Source organism: Physeter macrocephalus, chromosome 16, assembly GCF_002837175.3.
Source record: "Physeter macrocephalus isolate SW-GA chromosome 16, ASM283717v5, whole genome shotgun sequence".
Lineage (NCBI taxonomy): Eukaryota > Metazoa > Chordata > Mammalia > Artiodactyla > Physeteridae > Physeter > Physeter macrocephalus.
Window position 1 is genome coordinate 8,459,643 of NC_041229.1, and position 19,551 is coordinate 8,479,193.

At 40.4% G+C, this 19,551-nt stretch overlaps 1 protein-coding gene across 1 annotated transcript in view; it reads left to right on the top strand.

Moving 5' to 3' along the window:
* FEZ1 (fasciculation and elongation protein zeta 1) overlaps positions 1-19,551 on the top strand; it is a 40,107-nt gene that overhangs the window by 8,714 nt on the left and 11,842 nt on the right. The window contains exons 3-5 of the mRNA XM_007106616.2: positions 4,801-4,900; positions 16,246-16,332; positions 18,218-18,386. Of these exons, the coding sequence (XP_007106678.1) occupies positions 4,801-4,900; positions 16,246-16,332; positions 18,218-18,386 (356 nt within the window). The remainder of the gene's footprint in view (positions 1-4,800; positions 4,901-16,245; positions 16,333-18,217; positions 18,387-19,551) is intronic.

The following is a 19,551-nucleotide window of genomic DNA, read 5'->3' on the forward strand; positions in this document are numbered from 1 at the left end:
TGGCTGACGGGCCCAGCCGCTCCGCGGCACGTGGGATCCTCCCGGACCGGGGCACGAACCCGTGTCCCCTGCATCGGCAGGCGGATTCTCAACCACTGCGCCACCAGGGAATCCCGTTGCTTAGGTTTAATAGTTAGAGATTTCATCCACCAGTGAGTGGAAAGTGTTTTGGGTGGGTTAGAACTACACAATAGAGGCTTCAAACAAAAACAATGAAATTCTTGGTCAAACTAACCTCCTGAAAGACAGCACGAATTAGAAAGCAGGGTCAGTGATTCCCTTTGAAGTTTTGACTTCTTTAGTTTTCATTTGGAGCTATGTGGCTCAGAGGGAATTGGCTGAGATATCAGCTCTTCTCTGATTTGTCAGGGCATGGAAGTCCTAGGCATTAAAAGAGAGTCAATATGTATCAATATGTATTTCTTGTTTCTAAATTTAGAAAATATTCCAGAATCTCTTCTTTGCATATGTAGGAACACCCTTTTCTTTGTCATAAGAGATCCGACCTGGAGGCCTACAGAGTGGGAATGGTCAGCCCTCACCCCACTTCCTACTTCACTGGGGTCCCTGTCTTGCAAGGACCCTGGAGACAGAGGGGCCAAACCATGTGAGAACACTGACAGTCCTGTCTTTCCGGTAGAATTACTGGATTAAAGGTCATGTTAAAAATCAAGTTCGCATGATAAATAAACACCCTGGAGTCAGCCATGCTTTAAGTTGAAGAGAAGTGAATCCCAAATAATCAGATAGGGAAAGTCAACAGATGCCTGTGATTTTTAGGAAAGTTAATTCTCTTCTCAGAGGTTCAGTTTCCCCAGGTAGAAGGCAGAGATAGTATGGATTCTACTGAGCATTTGAAAGAACCTAAAAAGTTGTTCAAAGTCATTGATGTGTTAATAATTCATAATTCCTAAGTGTTAACAGCAAAAGTATACTCATGTTAACACACATCTAAGTGTGGATATTGGCCTGACTCGACACAAATAAAACTGGACAAGGGTAGTAGCCAGCCTAGAGGGCCTTAAGGGAAATGTTCCCAAGTTGGAATTCTAACAAGCACTATTAGTTGTCTACCATATTGTCAGGAATAGGTATATAGGTGTGTGTGTGTGTGTGTGTGTGTGTGTGTGTGTGTGTGTGTGTGTGTGGACTGATGTAGCCTTGATAGCTATGTTGCCGGTTCCAGACCCAGATTTTTGGATACGTGTCTTGTCCAACCTGTTCTGTTTGGTTTGCTCATCCTCTGCTAGCATCCTTTTCCAAATCCCTAGGCCTCCATGGTGAAAGATAGTTACAGCCATTTCTATAGGCATCTAAGCCCATGATATAAAATATGCACATGAAAAGGCTTTTCTGTTATTACAGGGACTGAGGGAGCAAATTGGATCTCAGGTGCCATGGCAGCGTAATGACCAGAATGGAGGGAACCTGTTTAATCTTAGTTCTTTGATGAAAGATATAGTGGATGGCTTTCAGAGTCTCCTTTCCCCGAGATAAGAGGACATAGCAGGATGCTTCTCAGGAAGTGGAGTTTTACAGTCCCCCCAGGATGCCTCTAACAGGGAATAGATCTCTTCCCAAGAACCCTGCTTAGGATAAGATGGATAACCTCTCTGGGGAGAAAAGTCCGTCCCATTCTCTCCCTCACAGAAAGCTTTGTGATTTTCCCTCCCACCCCCGTTCTTCGTTCCCATGCCTGCCTTTGCCGTCCATTTAACCTTCCCCGGGCTGGAGAGCTAGACAGAAAGCAGGCGTGTACCCTTGCTGACCTTGCCATCTCTCCTTTCATAGATGGATGAAAGCACCAGGTCCAGAATAATGCGGTTATAGACTTTTCACGCAGAGCCGGCTGCTGAACTGCTGTTCTAGGTTGTGATATTGTCCTGATGCCCATGCCCATAGTAAAGTTCATAAAGAATTGGAATAGTTAAGTGGGTAGGAATATAGGCTCTGTAGCTGTACTGCCTGGGTTCAAATCCAACCTCTGTCATTACTGGCTGTGTGAATTTAGATGAGTTAATTAACTTCTGTATGTTTCAGGTTTTTTTTCTCACTATCTGCCTTATAGAGTTGTGAGGAATGAATGAATTAATCCACAGAGAGTTTAGGATAGTACCTGGCTTATGCATAGTAAATGCTCAGTAAGGTTGGCTGCTATGGTTATTATTGTTAAATGGGCACTGAATGAATACGGGAAGGGTGTGCCAGTGATGACAAAGAGATGAGAGTGGTTCTATTAAAGGTTGCTTATGAACCTCAAAGGATAAAAAGTATGTCCATCAGAAAGCAAGAAGAAAACTTGAAACAGAAAAAGGATGGCTTGATATCCCGAGGAGATAAAGGTTTAGGGAATTGTCACTCAAAGTCTAGAATTAGAAGATAAAATCCAGAGTATGTCAGTGAAGGCTCAGGTGAGAAAAGTTGCCACCCTAAATGATTTGAGGCAGTCTCCAGTTGTCACTTTAAGGGTATAAACAGTTTCAAGGTCATTGGAAAGTGTGCGGTCCGTTCAAGGTCCCAGCTTCCATCCTATCTAGGAGAGGTACAAAAGGCTCCTGCCTGTTTTGGGCTTTGCTGAATTTTATTTTTCCAGGTGCTTGCTGCAGGGTCAGACCCGAAGGTCAGTGCCTGCAGGCGTGTTGTTCATTCTTGACGCAGAGAGTGTAATGCGGTGATGCACGGAGGACTGGACTGCTGACCTTCCTAGTGGGTGTGGCGCTGGGACTTTTGGAGACAGCAAATCATATTTGCCTCTTGGCTTTAGAACGCTAATGAGACTTGGATTTAGAATTAGGCTGGATTAATGAAGCTCTAATAGTGCTTGATAGAAACTGGATTATCACCCATGTTTAAGACGTAGACTGAAATCCTGCTGAAGAGATGTCGAATGAACACTTGATGAGGTCTCTCCAAGTGCCTTCTTGTAACTGTACTACAAAAAATGAATAAGTGGATAACCAAAGCAGTGCCATTAAATTATGTTTTCTTGAGTTGTTTTTTTTTTATCACCAAATTGTGTGCATTGTGCACTAGGAAAATCTCCTTGATTATATACCCATATGTCATATGTCATTCCAGATTTTATAGATGTTAAGAACACTCCCCTCCCCCATTTTATGTATCTGATTTCAAGTGTCTGTGCTCTGATATATATATATATATGTATATACATATATATATATACACATCTTGCTATATATATAAAATGTGCACTTATCTTTTCAGCATCTTACACCATACTTTGTCATGTTTTGGATTTGATCCGTATGTGTACATAGTTGCTTATTTTTAAATGACCATTTCCTTATATTAGTATATCTAAATAGATTGTACCTTCTTACACCTTGTTTCACAGGTATCATTCATGTTTGATGTGCACAGGCACCTGAATGAGATTGCACTGAGCCCTCATTATTTCATTACCTAATATTAACTCAAGTGCCGCTGGCTTCCATGGATGGCATTCATTATTTTAGGAGCTTGGTTTACTGATTTACATTAATCTCTTAGTGTTGACTAATTTATTCATTTTCCTGTGTGTGAGAGTTTTTGACTTCAGGATTTTCCCCAAATCCCTCCCCATTTTTTTCCCCAAGAAAATCTTTCTGAAATAAGTGAGTTAAGCAAAAAGAATTGTAGAATACCTTTTCTTATAATGTACCTATCAGAACTTTTTAAAAAAGAAACGTAATAAAGGGAACCCCATCTTCCCCCAGTAAAAACTAATTGTGTAGACAGTGGTGTATTTATTGGTTCCTTTCATATATTTTCTTTGGAGTCTCCATGATAGAGACAGGGCACACTTAGACTCTACATTGCTAGAGGACAGGATTGTGCCACCCTGGGATCCCTAGAACATTTTGGGTAATAAGTAACTTTTAATAGCATTGGCATCATCCCCTTACCTACGTTAGATGTCAAGGAGTTAATTCTTGACCTTTTAGATTGCAGGCATCTGAAACTGAAATACAGTTAACCCTTGAACAGCATGGGGGATTAAGGGCACTGACCCCCTGGGTAGTCGAAAAATCCATTTCCTGCTGTTTCTGCCTCAAAAACAAAGGAATTAGTAAACCACAAGGGCAATAAGCTGAAACAATTTGAATAGAAGGAGGACTCAAACCCTACTTCTTTTGAGTCCACATACTGTGATCTCTAATCGAACACAAACTTTCCTCCACACTTAGTTAAAGTGAAGAATTGTAAAATGAAAATATTGGTACTACAATATTTATTGGAAAACAAATCCACATGTAAGTGGATGCTCACAGTTTAAACTCGTGTCGTTCGAGGGCCAGCTGTATATATAAACCAGACAATGACCCTGATCTTAATGAGATTCAGCCAGAAAATCTGCCCAGATCAATCTCTCTCTTCCTCCCTCCCCTTCTTCATTCTTCTCTGCCCATAAGAAAGGAAACACGGACATTTCTTAGGTTCGTGAGACAGGAGCCATTTGGTTGAGGGGCAGATTTAGTTTCAGGGGCAGTTTATCTGTTGCCAGAGGTGTTTTACTTGTAGACGCTACCATTGGTTTCTCAATGGTGAGAAATTCCTCTTCTCTTAAGCAAACACCTTTGGCACTGAAGCTCCTGGCCAGGGTCCATTCTCTTGGCTCCTTCTCTCCTGGTAATGCCTGAAATTCAGTTTTTAAGCTAAGTCGCTCCTGCATGCTGGAAGGCAGATGATCTCAGCCTGGCACACACAGAAGCTTCTGTCCTCCCCTGGCCCAGCTCTTCCTTCCTCCAGGCCAGGCCAGGCCACAGATGTGTGCTAATGAGAGCTTCTCTTTGTTTACAGGGTTTGGGATGCTCTGACAGACAATTACATCCCTTCACTCTCAGAAGACTGGAGGGACCCAAATGTGGAGGCTCTGAATGGCAACAGCTCTGAAACTGAGGTACCTCTCTGGGGCCCCCAGCTTAGCAGGGCTTGAGAAGCTGTGGATTCCAGTTAGAAAAACATTCAGTAATGCAACAGCCTTCCCCATTGTGTAATGAAGCTCAACATCATTGCTGGGAAAGTAGGAGTTGTGGAGGAAGTGAAAAATAAGATGAAGGGGGACATCCAGGGTATATGAGGTGATTGGAATGATTGTAGAGACTGTAAATGCAGATCACTTCTGTTGCTCATCGTTGGCCCACAGCATGCAAAATAAGGTGATCTGAAGTAAGAGAGGAGAGTGAATATAATGGGCTTTTTTTGTGTTCGAATAATGACGGTTAAAAAAAAAAATCAGGGTTTCCCATCTAAGATGGACAGCTCAGTCCCATTAAAAATGTTGACAGACTTGTGACAAGCTCAGGGCTTGGCTAATGGCCAGAGTGGGGGCCCAGATAATAGTGAAGTGACCATGCAACAGCGAGGAATTCTTTATGAAACTCACTGAACAGGCACTTATATGGCTGGACCTGAGTCACAGTCTGTGGTTACTGATGCCGAAGAAGAAAGTAGCCTACGGACTTCTGACAAAGTAAAGAGAATACTTATCTTGAGTTGACTTTCATAGGTTATGGAACGTGACCTTTCAGAATATCCAAATTGCCCCTCCTAGCTAAATATACATATAGAAAGGTAAATCACATAAGGGCTCTGTCCTTGCTAAAAGCCTGTTTCTACCTTGCTTAGTCTTCTAGTTTCAGTTATAAAGGAAATTTGACAATTTCTTATCAGAAAGGGCTGTCACAATCCTGTGCGCACAGCAAATGAGGGTGGGAGGTGGATCTGATCTTCCCAGGCGCTCCAGGATTGAGTCCAAGGAAGAGCGAGAACCAGATTTCCCTTACTTGGCGACATTTCTGCAGATCATTGGCCAAAATAGCACAGCAAAGAGATTAGCAACTGGCCGATTTGTTGAAAAGGTGGCTGAATATCCTTTTTAATTCTTCTAATAATTAGCCACCCAAAATACTTAAAACCTCAAGAATAGACTTCGAAACAAAAAGATTCGCTACAACCCTACTTAGCATGGATGTGGGATGTCTCAGGTCCTGTTTTGAACTCCCGAGCGCTTTTTTTCTCTTGCGGTACTTATATGGATAGTGTTTAGTACTTACCCAAAATGCAAAGGAGAAGATAGGCAATATTGGAATAAACCTAGTTACTGAAATGAAATCAGGTCCGTCATGGTGCAAAAGGCAGATTTTGCTTTGTTATCTCCTTTGCCACCTTTCCAACTCATTTTGTGGATTAAGCCAAAGTATATATAAGGTAGCCTACCCTTCAAAAGGACTCTAATTTATCCTCATTTTGCAGATTTCCCTCATGAGGGTTAATATTTCAGGACAAACTGAATGACCTTGAGAAGGATGATCTTGAGCTCTGCTCCTGGTAGAATTTTCTCCATCTGACCCACGGGAAGAGGACGGGGTAGCAAAAGTGGATGGATTAAGGTTGTTTTATTTTAGCCTCCTTTATTATCTGGATTCATTACAGTAGAAGCTCTTTTCTCTGACATCAGTTTAAACGACTTGCTATATAACCAGTGCTCTGTATTCCTTCTGTAAAACATGCCAACCGAATGCCCTTGGCATGCGGCATGCACACGACTGGTAGGCTTCTCTCTGGGAAGTCTTATCTCTTCTTCCACTTAGTTCATTGCCAAGAATCACTTGTGTTTGTTCCCAAACCTGTTCATGCTTGTCCTTGTGACTGTAACTAATGTAGTGAAATGTTATGGAAACTGTAGGGTTATGACTGCAAAGAGAGTCATTTTTGCTTTTATAAAATCAAAGTAACACATGTATGTAATTTTAAAAGTCAAATAATACTTTTAAAATGATACGAGACAACAAAAAATATAAACAGCAGTCTCTGACTTATCTTTCCCGGCTCCATAGAGGCAACCACTTCGACTTCTTATAGCTGTCTCTTTTGGCGGGTACCTACAATTTTCTAAATAACACACTTATGTTACTATTTCTTTGATTATCTAAAATGAATGATTTTGGCTGTTATCCATTATGGAAGATAAGATTTAAGTCTTTGGCATCACCTCAAATACTCACATTTGGCCTTCCCCCTTGTCACCAATTAAATCAGTATTACAAGTATACACTAGGGTAACTGTGTAAATACTATTTCTTGCTGAATCACGTAGTGTTCTGTAAGAATATTTCCTCTCTTGTACAACTTCTTATTTAACCTGGAGTGAAGAACTGCCTTGTTTTTTCATTTGCTTAGTTTCCTGTATATCTATCATTAGTTCAACCCCAAACTCTGAGTGAACTCTACATCTCATACTATGTTTTAAAAAAATCAGATAGTCTTTCAATTCAATCAACAACAAAAAAATCCAAACTAGTACCCTCCATCTTTCTGCTATAAACTAATCTGGTTGTACTCTAGATCTGGTGCACAGCTGTTGTCCTGGGAGATCTTCATGTCTCTCTCTCCTGTCCTCTGACTGCCATGTTTTTATTTTTCTGGGTATGTTCCCTTGTTTTGGTGAAAAAAATTCAGTATATTCTTGAGAAAGGGTAGAGAGGAATATATTTGTTAGAATAGATGAGAGTGTCTTTATTCTCCCGTCATACACTTGATTGAGAATTTGACTTGATAGAGTTATTTTAGGCTGCAAGTGAATATTTACTCAGAATTGCAAAGGCATCATTCTCTTTTCCTCCAGCTTTCAGTGGCAATTAAGAAGCCCCATTTAGAATCCATTCTGATTCTTTGTCTTTTATATGTGACTCTCTTTTGGTTCTCTCTAGAAGCTTTCAGAATATTCTCTTTTCCTTTCTCATTTCTTTTGTACAGTAATGTGCTTTAGAGTGAGCTTTATTTTTTCATTCAAATGAATTATAATCCGTGGGCCCTTTCGACCTGGAAGCTCATGACTTTAAATTGTGGCATGGTTCTTGTTATTTCTCTGAAGATGAATTATTTCCATTTTCTGCCTCTATTGAGATGATTATATGGTTTACTCCTTTATTATGTCAATGTAATGAATTACATGAATTGAGTTTCAAATGTTAAATCAACCTTGCATTCTTGAGATTAAAGGCAACTTGGTCATGGTATATTATTCTTTTCCTTTTTAATCATGGCTTTACTGAAGGATAATTGGCATACAATAAACAACACATGTTAAAGAGTGCAGTTTGATAGGTTTTGACATACGTATATGTCTGCGAAACCATCACCACAGTCAAGATAGTGAGCATGTCTGCATGTCCATCACTCTTCCCTTTCACCCCCCAATCTTCAGGCAACTAGCTTCTGTCATCATAGATTAGTTTGCATTTTCTAGAATTTTGTATAGGTGGAATCATGCAACATGTACTCTTTCTTTTGTCTGCTTTTTAAAACTCAATATAATTATCTAGATATTCATCCATTTTATTGCATGTATCTACATTCATTCCTTTTTATTGCTGAGTAGTGTTCCATTATATGGATATACTATAATTTGCTTATTCATTCACCTGTTGATGGACATTTGGGTTTTTTCCAGCTTTTGAATATTGCAAATGAAGCTACTATGAACATTCTTGTATAAGTCTTTTTGTGGACATGTCTCTGTTTCTCTTGGGTAAAAACCTATGAGTGGAATGTCTGAGTCATATTGTAAGTGTTTGTTTCACGTTTTAAGGAACTGCCAAACTGTTTTCCAGTTTGAGAGCTCCGATTATTCCACATCCTCACCAACTCTTGGAATGGACAGCCTTTTTGATTTTAGTCATTTGAGTGGTTATATAGTAGTACCTTATTTTAATTTGCATTTTCCTGGTAACAAATGATGTTAAGCATCTTTTCATGTGCTTATTCACAGCCCATGCATCTTCTTTGGTGAAGTGCCTGTTCAGATCTTTTGCCCATTTTCTTAGTGGGCTGTTTGTGTTCTTAGTATTGAGTCGTTGGAGTTCCTCATGTTAAAAGATAAAATGAGGCATATTAAATTTCTGAGAGTTTACCTGAGCAAAAATCTGTTCGGATCAGACAATGCCAAACCCAAAGTGGGTAGGAGTGCTCCATCGACAGGAGTTAGAGGAAGGACTTTTACAGAGAAGAAGTGGAAGCAAAGAAGGAAATCATCTGATTGACTGTAGCTTGAGTGGTTGTATTATCTGGAAAAGACTGGGTGGCTGTTTGTGAGTGGCTGTCCTTTGGTTTGAGTTCTTAACCTCGAGGCATTAGAGGTTTTGGTTTGCTTAGGAGGCTCCTGAAGCATTCAAGTCATCTCAGTCTAATAGCCTCTTTGTTTAATTATTTTAACACATACATTCTAGATATAGTCCTTTTCCTGTTGTTGTTGTTGTTGTTTTTTCCGGTACGCGGGCCTCTCACTGCTGTGGCCTCCCCTGTCGCGGAGCACAGGCTCCGGACGCGCTGGCCCAGCGGCCGTGGCTCACGGGCCCAGCCGCTCCGCGGCACGAGGGATCCTCCCGGACCGGGGCACGAACCCGCCGCGCTCCCTGCATCGACAGGCGGACTCTCAACCACTGCGCCACCAGGGAAGCCCTGTTGTATGTTTTACAAATATTTTCTTCTTGTCTATGGATTGCCTTTTAACTTTATTAACAGTACATTTGAAGAGCAAATGTTTTTTAGATGTGATGAAGTCCAGTTTATTCATTTGTGTTTAACAATTTGTGCTTCTTATGTAGTACTTAAGAAAGTGCCAAGCCCAGGGTCACTAAGATTTTTTTCTTAAGTCTCCTAGAAGTTTTGTAGTTTTAGCTTTTATATAGTTTATGATCCACTTCACGTTAGTTTCTGCATATGGTGTGAGGTTAAGGTCAGGGTTCATGTGTATGGCTCTCCAATTGTTCTAGTACAATTCATTGGAAATATCCTTTCCATATTGAATTGTCTTGGCACCTTTGTTGAAAATCAGTTGACCTAAATGTGTGGATATATTTCTGTTCTCTGTTCTGTTTCACTGATATATGTGTCTATCTTAAGGCCAAAATTATGCTATATTCATTACTGTAGCTTTATAATAATGTCCTGACATAAAGCATAAGTCTTTTAACTTTGTTCTTTTTTTTCAAAGTTGCTTTGGCTATTTTAGGTCCTTTGCATTTCTATATAAATTTTGGAATCACCTGATCAATTTGTACAAAGAAACTTGCTGGACATTCAACTGTGATTGTATTAAATCTATAGAACAATTTATGTACGTAGATCAATGTTAATGTGATGAATTACACTAATTGATTTTCAAATATTAAACCAACCTTTCATTTTTAAGATAAATCCCACTTAGTCGTGATAGATATCCTTTTCACATAATGTGGGATTTGATTTGTTTATATTTTATTAAGGATTTTTGCATCTATGTTCACGAGGAATCTTTCTTTTTCATTTTCTTTTCTTGTAATGTCATAAGGTGAATTGGGAATTTTTCTTCTTCTATTTTCTGGAAGAGTTTGTGTTATATTGGTATTATTTCTTCCTTAAATGTTTGATTGACTACACCAATGAAACCATCTGGACCGGGGGTTTTCTCCGTGAAAGTTTTTGATTACAGGTTCAATTCCTTTAATAGATATTGGACTATTTAGATTTTCCACTTCTTCCTGAGATGATTTTTTTAAGGAATTTATTCATTTACTCTAAGTCGTAGTACTGACCACAAAGTTGTTTATGATATTCTCTCATTCTTTTAATGTTAGTAAGATCTATAGTGATGTTCCCTTTTTTATTACTGTTATTGTTGATTTGTGTTTTCTCTCTCCTTCTGTGCCTCTCCCTCACCCCCTTCTCATCAGTCTGTTTATGGGTTTATCACTTTTATTACTCTTTCCAGAGAACCACTTTTTTTTTCCTCTGTGTTTTTTCATTTTCTAGTTTGTTGATTTCTTCCCTTAACTTGATTGTATCCTTCTTTGTATTTAAAATAGGGTTTTACTTCACCCTTTATTTTTTAAGCTTCTAAGGTGGAAGCTTAGGTCATATTTTAAACTTTAAAAAAATGATCTTAGTCCATTTGGGCTGCTATAACAAAATACGACAGACTGGGTGGCTTATAAACAACAGAAATTTACTTTTCACAGTTATGGAGGCTGGATATCCATGATCAGGGTGCCAGCATGGTTGATTCTGGTAAAGGGCCTCTTCCAGCTTGCAGACTGTCAACTTCTGGCTATGTCTTCACAGGACACATGGTGCAGAGGAGCTCTGTGGAGCCCCTTTTATAGGAATACACCCCCATTGATGAGGGTTCCATCCTCCCCAGCACCTCCCCAAGGCCTCCTTATACCATCACATTGGGGGTTAGGATTTCAACATGAATTTTGGGAGGACACAAACATTTAGTCCATAGTAATAACATAAGTATCTTAAAACAATAAAATTTCTTTTAAGCATTGCCTTAACTGAATCCCACAATGTTGATGTGGTATGTTTTCATTATCATTCAGTTCAAAATATTTTCCAGTTTTCTCTTTCTTTTTTGACCTATGGGTTATTTAGAAGAATGTTTATAGATATTTTGTCATTGATTTCTAATTTAATTTTGTCAGAGAACAAAATCTGTACAAATTAAATCTTTTAAAATATATTGAGACTGATATATGACCTAGCATATGTTGTATCTTAGTGAATGTACTATGTATCACTGAGAAGAATGTATATTCTGCAATTGTTGGTTGTGATGTTCTAAAAAGGTCAACTAGATTAACATGGTTTATAGTATGGTTGGATTCTTTATATTCTGATTTTTTGTCTGTTTATTTTATCAATTATCAAGACAAGAGTGTTAAAAATTTCCAGTTATTACTGTGGATTTGTCTATTTCTTTCTTCAGTTCTGTTAGTTTTTGTTTTATATATTTTGAAGCTCTGTTATTAACTGCATACACTTTTATTATTGTTATGTCTTCCTGATTGACCCCTTTATCATTATGAAATATCCTTCTTTATCTCTGGTAATACTCCTTGTTTTGGAATCTGCTTTGTCTGATATGAATTTAACCACAACAGCTTTCTTATGCTGTTAGGTATACATTTTTTCAGTCCTTTTACTTTTCATCTATCTGTGTCTTTAAATGTGTCTTTTATAGATTATATGTAGTTGGGTCTTTTATATTCAGTCTGACAATGATAATCTGTGCTTTTTAGTTTATTGTGTTTAGTTCATTTGCATAGCATTTAGTTCATTAACATTTAACATAACATTACTAGTTTGTGTTTAGGTGTACCATCTTGCATTTCTATTTGTTCCATCTGGGTTTTTTGTTGTTATTGTTCCTCTGTTTCACCTTCTTTTGGGTTAATCAAATACTTTTTGGTATTCCATTTTGTTTCTACCTTTGGATTTTTAGTTATACCTCTTTGTATAGCTGTACCTTTTTTTTAGTGGATGCTAGGTTGGCATCTGCTCTCTAGCATCTCTTTTGCTGTTGTCTTGTCTCCAGTTCTCTTTGTCCCTGTGGGATATTCTCTTTTGATCCCTTTACCCTCACTTTAGCAGAGTTTCGGGAGATAACTGCATGTGCTCAATCTCCCACGTACCCTCCTTCTACTATTACAAAAACAGAAACAGGAAACAAAAGTTGTGTTGTAATGTGGATGATGCAAGAAAGACTACATGAAATTCTACTCGGAGGCCCATCATGGAAGAAAAGGCCTTGGCCTTACGTTAGGAGCTTGGTGAAAGAATAAATGTACATTTATGTTTTTAGGTCAAAATAATATGCTCGAGCTACGTATGTATGTATGATTATTATTATTCACAATTCTCCACTTTTAATTGGGTTTTTCAGTTAATGAACCTATTCTGTTCCTGACTGTGATGTAAAAGATGGTCTCCTTTATCCCTGTAACTTTAATTGATAGCAGATGGTGGTTCTCTTAGACAAGAGGAAATGGGAGTCTAGGACAGTAAGTTACCTCCTTCTGTTTTCCAGGTGAATAAGCAGCTCATTTATCTGTGGAGGTGGGACTGAATATAGGAGGTGATAGTATTGCCATTCAGTCCTCTCCTTTTCATTCCTTCTTTCGACAAATATTTGTTGCCACGTGCTGTTTGCTGTGTTCTGGTGCATCTCCCTTTGGGGATATGGAAGCACTGACTTAACTCACACAGATGGGTTAAGTTGCCCTTTCCTTGGGCTGGGTACATATTGGCGATTTTTTTCTCTTTCTTTTACTTTTTGACTGGAGGTGAAAATGTATCTTTATCTCTTAAATTTGGTCAAGAAGGCAACCACCCATGTGAAACAATCGTGGTAAGGGGAGGGAAATATTGTGCAGTAGAAATTCCCTTTCCTGTGAATGGAATCATCTGGAATGCTTTAACAAACAATACTGGTTAATGGTCATTATTGGACACAAGAACTTGATGTAATTTTAATTCTCACTCAGACTCCTGTGCACCTAGATTTAGCACTCTCATAGTCTCCAGGGAAGATTCTCTGCATTTATTTTTAAGCTTTAAGTGACCAAGTTACAGCCCTAAAGGCACACCCTTTACCGAAAGCAGGAGGAGGAAACAGCTTGCCGAATAGTATGGCCAGGCTCATTTCTGGATCTTGGTCTTCTATTCTCAATTCTGGGAAGAAATCACTCGGAAGAATGAGTTTTTTTCTTGGAAGAGCCATAGTTCACTTCAATAATCTGGAGACAACTTGAAAATTTAGTCTACAGAGAAATTCAGCCCCAATTTGACGGCCTTCTCGTTTCCACACAAGAGGCTAAAGAACTCCCTGCAGTAGTTTCTCTGCATGTGTCATATATTAAGACTAAGAGTATTCATACACTCATCCATATACATATGTGTATGAATATATATGACGAATACTGTTATCAATATACGTAAATGCTGTCATTTTCCAAAAATCTTTCTCACCAGCTTTCCACACTCTGTACAAGATGCTGTCCTGGGAATGGAGGGAAGGGAGGGAGTCTGTAAACAGCATTGAAAGGAAAGAGGGCTTGTTGAGAAGTGACGGGAGCAGAACAGAGTCCACTAGATAGAGACAAAACATGGGACCAGGCTTAGAGAGGGTGAGGAAGATGAGGGAACCAGAACAAAAGCTACAGAGTGAGGAGAAAAGGAGAGGGACAGGGCAGATGCAGTGAAAGCAGAGGATGGCAGAGATCCACGTGGGGAAGAGGGAAGGGGCCAGGGCTTTCTCGGGAGGACTTTGTGCATGTGTCTCCTTTTATTTTATTTCATTTTGTAGCGGCAGACTTCTGAGATCTGAGAACATATGGGTTAGGTATAGCTCCCACGATACTACGAACTCACGGTAACTTTCACAAGCTTATAATTCATTTTCAAGTCTCGTTTTACCCACGCCTGAAAAATCAGACCAGCAGGCTTTGTACCAGAGGGGAGAGAAGGCTCTAACTAGGAATCACCCATGCCGCTTCCTGGCTTCCCTAATGCCTGAACAGCAAGAAGGGTCTACGCCTAAGAGCTCTCCCCTGCCTTCACCAGGAGCTCAGAGGGAGGACCTGGGGAAGGGGGGTGGTGTAGCTGAGAGATGCGGTATTAACAGCCAGTGAAGTAAACTCGCTAAAACTGGCCACATCTCAGAAAATGTAAATATTCCATTTAAAAAAACCTAATTACCATGAAAAAAATTCTGGTTATGGACTAACACTTGCTGTCAGATGCTGATAAAAAATAATCCAAACAGAAAAGAAAACTTTGTTTCCCAGCATGAGCCTAACTTCTACCACAGGACTTTCTAGCCCTAAGAAAGATCTGCCATATGAGAGGAGCTGTGAACAAACCGTGGCTACAGGAGTTTCCTTCTGCACAGTGGGGAGCTGCAGAAAGCAGGCGGGTACCACAGGTGGTGGACTTGGCGGAGAGAGGAGCATATGGGTTCGGCAGCAGAAATAGATGTCACCGTCTGGCACAAAACCCCTCAAATAATCCCATTACCTCCCTGTCCTACCCCTTATCCGGGTTGAGAGCAGAGGGCCTTTGAGATACATCTGATTTTTTCTCTATGACACAGTCCTGGTTTTAAGCAAATGTAGATGGGAGGTGATGTGTTTTGTTGGGGGTACCTGCCGAGGTGGAGTTCAAGGAAGAGGGGAGAAGTTTCTGAGGATGGACTCCCTATGACATGATTGCTTGGATTGGAACTGGGGGGGTTTCCTGGGGGTGCTAGAGAGCAGAGGGCCTTTGAGATACATCTGATTTTTTCTCTATGACACAGTCCTGGTTTTAAGCAAATGTAGATGGGAGGTGATGTGTTTTGTTGGGGGTACCTGCCGAGGTGGAGTTCAAGGAAGAGGGGAGAAGTTTCTGAGGATGGACTCCCTATGACATGATTGCTTGGATTGGAACTGGGGGGTTTCCTGGGGGTGCTAATTAGAACAGGAAAAGTGTAATCCCCAGGAAAGAGAGGGATCCGCCTGCCCCTGTTGATGTGCAAGTGAACTTGATTCCTGGGTGGGAGGTGTCTGCAGCAAGACTTCCTGGAGGCGCTTCTCGCCAGACCCTCGATGACTTTCAAGTGAGACTCCTGGACACAGACAGCTTGTCAGGTGGTTTAGGGGCTTATCCCGTGCAGGTTTCGAACATCAACACCAGGCTATGGCTGCTTGGGACACGGACAGTAAAGTCAGATATGCTGTGAATACCTCGCTGGACTTCAACATCTAGAAGCTCAATGGTTGTGAGCTTTCAGAGCCTTGCTTGGGATGATGGAATTTTGGAGACACGTGGCAAATGTTTCAGGATCTGCTGTTGCTGTTGAGTTTGTCCTTTGATTTGTGTGCTTAGGTTGTTCTGTTGGCGTGTCCAGTGGAGCTTCGGGTACATCCTTCATCAGCTGTGACACCATGCCTAGATTCCAGTGACACGATGACATTTCATCACATTTTAAGAACATGATTATTTGCACTGGAACAGCCCACCCCCTTAAAATGCCTACTAAAATAAAATCTGGAAACTGATCCCCAGATTGAAATTCCTTACATAAACAGGGGTGCCTTTGCTGCAGGAGTCGGTTGCCGTCGTTACTCACCTCAGGAAGGTTCCTTGTTCGTGTAAAGATGACCTGTCTGTCAGTTAAAGAACGGTACTGCTCCCTGTGGGTCAGAATGGTGCTGGCCGCACACGCCTTACTGTCTTTTTCTAAGCTGGACCCAGTGATGCATGCCGTGTGGACAGGGTATGTGTGGAATTGGATGAAACTCCGCACACCTCTTCAGATTTTCTCTTTACACGTGGGATGGCCGGGGTGGCCTCAGTGTCATCTATTCTAGAGACTGGAGAGAATCCTAGTTCCGCTGATGGTCAATCAGAATTCCATCCCCCACCCCACACCTCTTTCAGATCCATGAGAAAGGAGAGGAAGAGTTCAATGAGAAGAGTGAACATTATTCTGGAATCAATGAGGAGCCTCTGCTCACAGCAGATCAGGTACGAATCTCTCTCTCTCTCTCTCTCTGTTCTTGGGACTTTTAGTTCCTTTGACAGAGAAAAAGTCTGAATACATACCTGCCACATCCCTTTCAGGAAGTAGAAAAATGTATGGTCTCGTGGTGGCTGTGTCTTTGGTAAATTTCATGCCTCGTTAAGCCTCAGTTTACGCACCTGCTGTAATCAGGGATGTAATTCCTGACTGTGTTGGATGGGGTCCATGTTTGATAACAGCCAGAGATGGGCTCAGCGTTTACTGCCTTCATTTCCTGCTAAGTGTCTTTATTGCAGCTCACTGTACTTGGAGTCAAGACACTTAAACAAGGGTCCCAAATAGCTGTTCTCACAAGAATAGAAATGGCAGAAGAGGCTTCCAAGTGATGGACATTTTCTCATATTACATAGAACACTGAAAACGTTGAGCCTTCCAAAAGAAGTATTAGAAACACTTGTTTGTTTAAAAAAAGATCTAATGTTTCACATTTTATTGAGTTGCTTATATTTTGGTTTTAATAATTTGTTACTTAGGGAGAATACTCCTGAGTCTCTGGATTCCTTATTCAGCCTTTGAGTCAACAACTATTTATGGGCGCTTGCTTTGAACAGGCACCTTTCAGGTGTTTTCGCAGAGTGGTTCTGAAAAAGCTCCACCAGGAGCTTTTGGTTTCAGAAAGTGCTTTTCAGTAAAAGGAACTCTTTCATATCTGTGGTAAAGAGGTGGGCTATAAACAGATAAGGATCAAGAGATTAAAGGGAACCAGATTAAAAAAAGTAGGGGCTAGCAGTTACCTGGTGAATTTGGGGGGAAATACAATTCAGTGACACAAGTTCAATGATAATGACTCTGAAAGCGAAGCTCAGCCATAAAATTCTAAAGGGGGCTCGTGTAGTTTGCCCGTGTTCCATGAATGGCTTGCAGTAGTCAGAAACTAAGTATCCCTTAAATGTGTGAGTGGAGATGGGAAAGCTTAGGAATAAAATAGAAATTATTCCAAAGGAGGGGACCTAAGTGCCTTTATCTTTGATCCAGCCTAACATAAAGGAACCCACTTCAAAGACCAGTTGGCCTTGGAGATGGAGCCCATCACAGCATCGAGAACAGACAAATATGTAGATGCACTGTTCTGACCAGACTCATGGATGGCTCCTTTCGGAAGTGGTCTTTGCTTCTTCCATTTTCTTTATGTGTAAACAATTAATGTACAAAGTAGTTCAGCCTTATTCCTCTTGGCAGTTATCTAATTTTACTCTGTCTTCTAGGAGCTGTCCCCTACAAGAGTCTAGATTACAGCTGGGTTTCTTATCGATTTTCTGCCCTCCAGAACCTACGTGTCCTTTTATTATGTCATTATCTTTATTTCCACTTTTGTTTGGCAGCTTTAGTTCCCGTCCAGGTGAATTCTGGAGGAAGAGCTGTTTTCCTCTATGTAAAAAAGCAGCTCCGCATTTTGAGTTATCCTAGGAACACTGTTTTTTTCCCGTCTTAAGCATCATCACAATGAATGGACTGGATTTTGTGTTTGAGTTGGGTAGATAAAATGTCTTCCCACTTAGAAAGAAAGTGCTCAGCAAATTGAAGTAAATGTTCCCTTCCAGGAAGTTCTGCTTCGTTTCCTGAAAGAGCAGTTTATTTCCGATAAAGCACTCATCTAAATGGTGTTCTTGGAAGAGGTTTGACATTAAAGAGGACTTTATATCAAAGGAAGAGTGTTTGTAAGCCTTTGGTCAGATCTAGTTTTATTGTTATTCAATATTTATTAAGTAACAATATTGCTTTAGGAATTTTACAGACAGCACATTAGGAACATCCTTCTCTGATCAGAATTCAAGCTGGGATGTCCCTGCAGCAGAGAAGAGTGAGCACTCTCTTGTGTACCTTCTCCAGGTGATTGAGGAGATTGAGGAAATGATGCAGAACTCCCCAGACCCTGAAGAGGAAGAGGAGGTTCTAGAAGAGGAGGATGGGGGAGAAACCTCCTCCCAGGCGGACTTAGTCCTCCTGCAGGAGATGCAGGCCTTGACCCAGACCTTCAACAACAACTGGTCCTACGAAGGTGAGAGTCCTGGGGGCGGGCTCGTGGAGGACAAACTCAGCTCTGCCAGGCAGGGTACATGCTTCACACGCCACTAACAGAACCTCGGATCTAGGGAGTTGGCAATACCTTTCTTACTGGACATCAGGAGAGAAGTTAGCATTGCTGGGGGAGGAAGCAAGATTAAAATGGTAAAACGACCTGCTGTACAGCACAAGGAACTCTACTCAATACTCTGTAATGGCCTATATGGGAAAATCTAAAAAAAAAAAAAAAAAAAAAAAGAGTGGATATATGTATATGTATAACTGATTCACTTTGCTGTACACCTGAAACTAACACAACATTGTAAATCAACTATAATCCAATAAAAATTTTTAAAAAATGAAAACAACTGTGAAAGAAACCAAAGAACAAGACTAAAGCAGAACAAGTAGAGGAAATCTGAACCCGCTATTCACAATGATGCCACCATGAAATCAATGAAAAAACCTACAAATGGTAATGATAATAATAGCTCGTATTTTGGGAGAGCTTTGGAGGGCCAGGCACTGTTCTAAAACTTTCTATGAATAATCTCATTTCACGCCCGTGCCAACCCCATTAGGATTGAGCTAACTGAGTTTCCGAGAGGGTAAGTGACTTGTTTCGAGGCCACTGTTGCGGAAATATAATTAAGAAATAAAATCTCCTCCCCACCCAGAAAACCTCTCCACAGAAGTAGAGGTTTTCTTTCTGAGAAAATGCAAACAATTTCATTATTGAATTGATGCATGTCACAGTCAACCCACTAAAGGGATGGCAAAACTGGAAAGAAATCTCACCCGTGTCTACAGCTAACTGGAAACAACCATTACAATTTTGCAATTTAGAGTCAGGTGACAAGTTAGGCCCCTGTTTTCTTTCTTGGGGATGACTTTTCAAAGCAGTGGCTCCCAGGTCCTTGAGGAAGCACATCTGGGTCCTGAGACTGGCCAGTGGCTTATTTAGCCATTAAAATGATGCACATATATTTGAAAAGGACAGAGAGAGAGATTCTGAAAGAAAAAGGGAGGTGAGGAAGAGGGGAAGTCTCTTCCCTTATTTTCAACAGGGAGAATCAAGCCTCTTATTGTATTTTATTTTTTTAACATCTTTATTGGAGTATAATTGCTTTACAATTGTGTGTTAGTTTCTGCTTTACAAC